Source organism: Dama dama, chromosome 4 (assembly GCF_033118175.1).
Source record: "Dama dama isolate Ldn47 chromosome 4, ASM3311817v1, whole genome shotgun sequence".
Lineage (NCBI taxonomy): Eukaryota > Metazoa > Chordata > Mammalia > Artiodactyla > Cervidae > Dama > Dama dama.
Window position 1 is genome coordinate 51,078,137 of NC_083684.1, and position 7,683 is coordinate 51,085,819.

General features: G+C 51.5%; 1 protein-coding gene across 3 annotated transcripts; it reads left to right on the top strand.

Moving 5' to 3' along the window:
- Window positions 1-209: 209 nt before the first annotated feature.
- On the top strand, window positions 210-7,683 carry RBM42 (RNA binding motif protein 42). 3 transcript variants are annotated; one of them, XM_061139042.1, is made up of 10 exons: window positions 210-434; window positions 674-818; window positions 2,102-2,186; window positions 2,291-2,365; window positions 3,924-3,989; window positions 4,068-4,243; window positions 4,700-5,032; window positions 5,345-5,462; window positions 7,165-7,359; window positions 7,440-7,683. In XM_061139042.1, the coding sequence occupies exons 1-10, from the start codon at window positions 307-309 to the stop codon at window positions 7,550-7,552; spliced, it is 1,434 nt and encodes a 477-aa protein (XP_060995025.1). In that variant the 5' UTR covers window positions 210-306; the 3' UTR covers window positions 7,553-7,683. The 3 variants fall into 3 exon arrangements, with proteins under 3 accessions (XP_060995025.1, XP_060995026.1, XP_060995028.1); XM_061139043.1 differs by having other exon boundaries at window positions 4,089-4,243; XM_061139045.1 differs by lacking the exon at window positions 3,924-3,989 and having other exon boundaries at window positions 4,089-4,243.

Below are 7,683 nucleotides of genomic sequence, written 5' to 3' on the forward strand. Positions count from 1 at the left end.
GGCGTGGCCGTCTGTCTGGGTTGCACGCCCCTAAACGCAGCTTCTTCCGTTGACTCGTTTCTCCGGCACTCTGACTGGCCTATATTTCTCCTTGGGGGCGGGCCCTCTGGGTGTGGCCAGGTTCTCATTGGCTCTCACTCCAAAGGCCAGCCCTGTTGACGCATAGTGTCATGTATCGGCGCCCGTCGCTTTCGCTGATACGTCATCCGCGGGCGCCCACCCTGACGTAGCCAGAGAATATACAGCGGAACCGGCGGAGGCGACTGAGCTGAGGCTGCAATACCGGCGACAGCGACGGTAGCAACGATGGCCGGAACGGGGCCAGCCCCGGGCCTCCCGGGCGCAGGAGGACCTGTGGTTCCGGGCCCTGGTGCCGGCATCCCGGGAAAGAGCGGCGAGGAACGCTTGAAGGAGATGGAGGCGGAGATGGCCCTGTAAGGCCCGCGATAGGGAGCGATTAAAGCCATCCTAGAGTCAGAGTCGTCGAGCCCTGGAGCCTTCAGGCACCGATAGACTCGATATATAGTTCTGTCTTGGGGAAATGGGACTTTCGGGATTGTGGGGACGAGAGTTAAGGAGGAGAGGTTGGCAGGGGTGAAGGCGCTGTCGCGATATACCCACCGTTTCAGAATTGGTGCAAGGTCCTGAGCTGTGGTGTGTCCTGCCTTCCCAGGTTTGAGCAGGAAGTTCTGGGGGCTCCCGTAACAGGAATCCCAACTGCCGTGCCTGCGGTGCCTACAGTCCCCACGGTTGAAGCGATGCAAGTCCCAGCAGCTCCTGTGATCCGCCCAATTATCGCGACCAACACATACCAGCAGGTACGGCTGACATAAGGCATAGAAGAGAGCACAATGCCTCAGACACACGTTTGTATACAGAGAGCTATTGACATGCTGGCTTGTTGATTAATAAGCATGACAAATATTTCAGGTGTCAGGCACTGATGACTCAGTAAGGACTGAGACAATAATTCTGCCCTTTGCAAGCTTTTGTCTAGATCATGGTGGCCAGTAGGACTTTCTGCAAAGATGGAAATGTCCTGTATTTATTTAAAATTCGGTATTAGAGTTAGATAGTTTCCCAGTCTGATTAATGACATTCAAGTTCTCCATATACTATATGTGACTAGTGGAGAAAGAGATTACCAAAAGTGAACAGTAAATGAAACTTCTTCATTCTCTCGACAAATAATTTTCAGGTGCCTCTTCTGCACCAGGTGCTAATCTAGGCCCTAGACATATAGCAGAGAATAAAACAGAGAAACAGTCACTACCTTTTGTGGAGTTTCTATTTTACTGTGGAGAGACAGATTAAAGTAGATTAAGAAGGGCAGAATTTTATCAACATGGTCAGGGAAGACGTTTCTGGGAGGTGATATCTAAGCAAAGATATAAAGAGCATGATGGAGGGAACTATGCAGATATCTTGGGATAGAGTATTCCCAGACAACTGTTGATCAGCAAAGACCATGAGGTAGGTGCATACCTGATGTGTTCAAGGACCATCAGGGAGAACAGGGTGGCTGGAATGGAGTGAGCAAGGGAGAGGATAGGAGGAGATATGGACAGAGAGGTGATAGAGACAGATCTAGTAGGACCTTGTGGATCACCATAAGGACCTTGGTTTTTACTCTGGGATGAGAAGCAGTTGAAGGACTTTGAGCAGTGGGGTGATATGGTCCAACTTAGATGTCACCAGGGTCACTTTGGCTGTGTTTAGAAGACAGATTGTAGGGGGCCAGGGCAGAATCAAGCAGTCTGGGGAAGAGGCTACCGTCATACTCTAGGCAAAAGATAATGGTGGCTTGGAGCAGGGTGGTGGCATGGGAGATGAGGAGGACAAGCTAGACATAATTTCAGGTAGTGCTGAGTGCTTTGGGGAAGATGAAGCAGGATGATGAAGTTGCACCAGGGAGGGATTAAGGACACCTTGAGCTAGTGTGATCCCAGAAGCCTCTCTGAAAAGTGATGTTTTAGCTGAGACCTAAAGTTTGAGAGATAGCCACACAGTGCAAAGAACAAAACCCTTGGTTCCCAGGTGAGCCTGCCAGGCAGCTTGGGGGCACTGAGTCAGACTCCTCACCCCAACCCCCATCCAACAGGTCCAACAGACTCTGGAGGCCCGAGCAGCCGCTGCAGCCACAGTGGTTCCTCCCATGGTGGGTGGCCCACCTTTTGTGGGTCCAGGTAAGTAAGGAGTGATGGGACGAGGGAAGCAGGGTGGTAAAAAGGGAAGCCTGGGACTCTCCTCTCCCCCCCCCTCCCCATCCTCATCACTCCCCTCCCAACAGTTGGCTTTGGCCCTGGTGATCGGAGTCACCTGGACAGTCCAGAGGCTCGAGAAGCCATGTTCCTGCGGCGAGCAGGTAGGTCTGAGGCCAGAGAATCCCACATTTCACCAAGCACTCTTGTTTTGACTACTTCACCCTCTCCATTTCATCCCCAAGATATCATTGTCTTTCTGAAGCATAAACCTAATCATGTACTTCGTTGATTTGGCTTTAGTAAGGCTTTACTGGGTCATTGCAAACCAACCCCTTTATTGTGACTCCTAATCTGTATTCTTTGCTGTTTCTTCATAGCACTTCATGTGCTATAAAGCTGTATAGCTTTCTAACAAGTTATACTACTTACTTGTTTATTATGATTATCATCTTTTGCTTCCTCTAAAATATAACATCTGTGAGGGTGCCTGCCATCTTGTAAGCATTACATGCTATCTGTTGATGGGATGAACAAACCAGACCATCAAACAAGCACCTGTGATCCTCACCTGACAGTCAAGACCTTACATCAGCCAGCCCCTTGCAGAGAGAGACCCCCATTTCCTTCCCTGGAGCCCCAGACATTGCTGGGATGTGCTAGCAAGGCTCTTGTTGAGGTCCCTTTCCTCTCGTGCTCATTGTCACCCAACTTTTAACCTTCCAAACCTATCAACTAAACCAAAATCTAGCTAACCAAAATCAACTGAAATATATTGTCTCTACAGGACACTCTTACTTCCTGTTGTTGAGATGACTTTTATACGCACAGTCAATTTTTGTGACATTAACTTCCTTACATGTAGGAAAAGGATATGTGTTCTGTAATGTTCTGGAGTCATCCCATTAGATCAAACTTGTTAATTGTGTCACTTAAATCCTGATAGACTCTTTTACCTGATATCTGAGGTTTAATATCACCTATAATTTAGTATGGTTTTGATGAAAGTGTAAATCTGACCTAGTCACCCTGCCCAGCTTCCAGCTCTGCTGTGGCACCCTAGTACCCTCTAGAGAACAACCACTGAAACAGTCTTTCAGCCACCAAGACTATGCTTGGATGCCTATTGACCTCTTGACCATCCTCTTATGATGCTCTCCAACTCCTGACTTCCCCTATTGGAATTACACTAAACTAAAGAGGGGAAGTTTTTGGTTTATAAGCGTTTGGTTTATAAGGAGAACTTGCCAGTAATATTTCCAAACTTAACCTTTGCATTACCAGCTCTTCATTATCCTTTGGGTCTCAGCTCACAGGTCCCTTTCTGCCAGAAGCCTTCTCTAGTCCCACTGGTGTCCCTCTTCTGAGCTCCCTTGGTGCCAGCCTCGGTCACCCTACCTGGGCTTCCCCCATCCCAACCCTGACCAGTCTGGCTGTCACTCTGGTGATGAGTATGTTCTTTCCTGCTCTGGACCAGGAGCTCCCCTAGGGCCTGTGGTCTTTAGGTGTGCCCCTAGCATTGCCCAGGACAGGGCCGGGCCCAGAGGAGATCATCAGTGGTACGTGTTTTGCTGAATGAACAAATGAAAAGGACCCTGCATCTCCCAGAGGGTTCCCCAGTCTCTTCAGCAGAATTTCTTGGGAGCTCAGAGCACCCACAGGCACATAACTTGCCCTGAGTGCCCCAGTCCCCCTTGACGCACACCCTCATCTCTCCCACAGCTGTGGCCCCCCAGAGTGCCACTATTCTGCGTCCAGCCTTCGTCCCTCACGTGCTGCAGAGAGCAGGTGAGGGGGCCAAGGTCATCATCCCTGCCACATAACTCCTCCCCAAGTCCTCCAACTCCCCCACTAACACCCTGACAGATTCTGCTCTTACCTCTGCAGCAGCTGGGCCCCGCCCTATGGCCCTGCGGCCCCCTCACCAGGCCCTCGTGGGGCCCCCCCTGCCTGGGCCCCCTGGACCACCTATGATGCTGCCACCGATGGCTCGGGCCCCCGGCCCGCCCTTGGGCTCCATGGCTGCTCTGAGGCCTCCTCTGGTGAGTTGATCAGGGAACTGAGGGTCAGGTGCGGTGGACAGAGACCCTCACCCTGGCCTGATGAGCTGTGTCCACCACGTCTGCCTTTCCTCGGCTTTACGTGTCTCTGCCTCTCTCTTCCCCTGTTTCTTCCTGTGGCCATGTCATTCTGTTTTTTGCTTTTTTTTTGAGGGACATTTAGAGAGAAAACACAAATTATAGGTGTATTTCTCTTTGTGTATCTCTATTTTCGCTTTGATTGTCCCTCTCTTTTTCTGTCTTTATTTTTTTTAGTCCCTGTGTTTGTCTGTTTCTCTATCCCTGTGTTGGTCTGACAGGAGCAGACACTGTTCCCTGTCTTGGTGTCTCTTGCCTGCTCTCTGGCCCCGGTGCCCTTGGTCTGTTGTACAGGATAAGGATGAGACGGAGGTCTGAGCCTGTGATCTGGCCCCCCTCATGCCCTCCTTTTGCCCACAGGAAGAGCCAGCAACACCCCGAGAGCTGGGCCTAGGCCTGGGGTTGGGCCTGAAAGAGAAGGAAGAGGCTGTGGTGGCGGCAGCAGCCGGGCTGGAGGAGGCTAGCGCGGCGGTGGCGGTGGGAGCCGGGGGCGCCCCAGCTGGCCCTGCAGTCATTGGGCCCAGCCTGCCACTGGCCCTGGCCATGCCTCTGCCTGAGCCTGAACCCCTGCCCCTCCCGCTGGAAGTTGTGCGAGGCCTGCTGCCCCCACTGCGCATTCCTGAGCTCCTATCCCTGCGTCCGAGACCCCGGCCACCTCGGCCTGAGCCACCTCCTGGCCTCATGGCTCTTGAGGTAAGCAGGGAGCAGAGTAGTAGGGGACAGAATGGGTTGGATGGGCAGACAGCAGCCCATGGGCTTCCCCACACAGAAACACATGTCATCTTCTGTCCATGGAGGTAGGAGGGACCCAGGAAATTGGAAGGTTTGGGAGAACTTGGGGAAGAAGGAGGCAGACACACACATACACCTGACACCCAGAAGCATATCCTGTGCTTTAACTATGGAGACAGGAGAACTAGGGGGACCAAATGGGAGAGCCTGAAGAGGGCAGATGGGCCCAAGAGACTCAGCTCTAGCTCTTAGTACCCTTCCTTTTCTCTGTAGGTGCCAGAACCTCTGAGTGAGGACAAGAAGAAAGGGAAACCAGAGAAACTGAAGCGCTGCATTCGCACAGCAGCTGGGAGCAGCTGGGAGGACCCCAGCCTGCTAGAGTGGGATGCAGGTGAGTGGGCGCGAGTGCAGGGCCTGTGCTGCTCAGCCAAGGGAGGTGAACTGGGTAGCTCCACACCTCACTGCAGGGCGGCCTGTTAGCCCACCTCCTGGAGAGCCAGACTGTGGCTCAGGGGGCAGGCCCGCACCCAGCCACTGAACAGAACTGGGTAAAGGGGATTGGTGCGTAGGACCTCTGGCCCATTTCATTCATGAGGTGCCTGGCTTGTTAAAGGAGAAAGACCATTCTTTTTTTTCCCTAACTTGTGAGAAATTTTAAATTTCTCACAGTTGCACAGTTAACTATATATCAACCACCTAGATTCAGCAATTAACATTTTGCTATCTTCACTGTAACCCTCCATGTGTATCTTTTTTTGGTTTTTGCTCAATCGTGTGAAGTAAACTATAAATGAGGTTATCACTTCACTCCTAAATACCTTAATATTCACCTCCTAAGAAAAGTAATATTTTCTTTCATATCATTACATGGTTAACACATCTAAGAAAGTTATCAGTAACTGTGATATCTCATATTCTGTTTATATTGTGATTTTCCCAGTTGTCTCCAAACTATCTTCTTATAGCTGTTTTTCCCCTAAACCAGGAGGCATGCAGTTTTGTGTCACTAGATTATCTTTTAAAGAGAATTGTCTCCCTCCCACTGCTTTGTCTTAGGTATAATAGTTTTTTGAAGTGTTCAGATCAGTTAGTTTATGGACGGTCCTACCCTCTTAAGTTTGTCAGATTACTTCTGCCTGGGGTGACCTAACTTGTTCAAGAGTGCCCTCAGTCACCACCAAAGCTGTGAGGCAACCACAGTGGTAGCCAAGGGAAGAGGCCTAAGTCCCACCGCACCCCTTCACTTCTGCCTCTTTTCCTGGGACCATCTGCCCACCCCAGGCCAGAGCCATACAGCACTGGCCCAGAGGTGGCTAGGCGGTAGACCCTAATTCTGTGACCTTGGACAAGTCACTCAGCCTTTCAAGCCTCGTTTTCCAGCAAGGGGGTAGTAATAGTATATGCTCATGGGGGAAGGGATTCTTTGAGCTTGAGCACATTTGGTCAAGACCAGGCTCAGCCCAGGAGGTATATCCAAAAATGGCAGCTGAAGTTGACCTTGGAGAAGAATCAGGCAGTGTGTTCAAGTTTCAGGGACTCAAAGGGGGTCAGAGTGGGCTTTGCAGAGGAGGCAGAGCTGAGTAATGATGAAGTCTGCGGTCCTGGGGTGCCATTATGGGAACCAGTGGGTGTCAGGGGCCCAGGGAGTGTCCATGGAGAGGTGTTCAGGAGACCAAAGGATGCTGGGGGCTCAGAGGACAGGCCAGGGCTGTGATGACAAAGGTAGGGGCTTCATCAATGGCGTGGGTGAGGTGGGGCAGGGCAGTGCCATTAGTTGAAAGTGAAGGCTCTGGAGCCAGATAGATGCCTGAGTTCTTGTCCCAGCTCTGCTGCTTGCTGATTAACTTTGGGCAGGTGACTTGACTTCACTCTGTGCATTGGGGTAAAGGGCTGTTGGGAATGCCAGGTGTGTGAAAACTTTATGGGTGCTTTGCAGAGAGTCTAGCACAGGGTAAATACTATCCAAGTGTTGGCTGTTAAAACTAAGAGGACAGAGGGAAGAGGGCTTGGGGGATGCTCCCAGAGAAGGTGGGATCATTTCAGTAACTGGGCCACATATGTGTATCCTCTAATCTTCCCTCTCCCAACCCCAGATGACTTCCGGATCTTCTGTGGAGACCTGGGCAATGAGGTGAACGATGACATCTTGGCCCGAGCCTTCAGCCGCTTCCCATCCTTCCTTAAGGCTAAGGTGATCCGTGACAAGCGCACAGGCAAGACCAAGGGTTATGGCTTCGTCAGCTTTAAGGACCCCAGTGACTATGTGCGCGCCATGCGTGAGATGAATGGTGAGTGCCGTCTCCCCTAGGGTCAGTGGGCATGGCAGGCATCTGGTCTGAGCCTGACCTTGAACCCTCTCTTCCCACAGGGAAGTATGTGGGCTCACGCCCCATCAAGCTGCGCAAGAGCATGTGGAAGGACCGGAACCTGGACGTGGTGCGCAAGAAGCAGAAGGAGAAGAAGAAATTGGGCCTGAGATAGGGTCTGTGGCCAGGCACCCGCTCCCATCCGGCCGGGCGCTGGTTCCTCCCCACAGTTCTTTGGAAAACCCTCAATTGTCTACCCACCTATTCTCCCCAACACCAGTTTCAATAAATTTACGTTCATTTCCA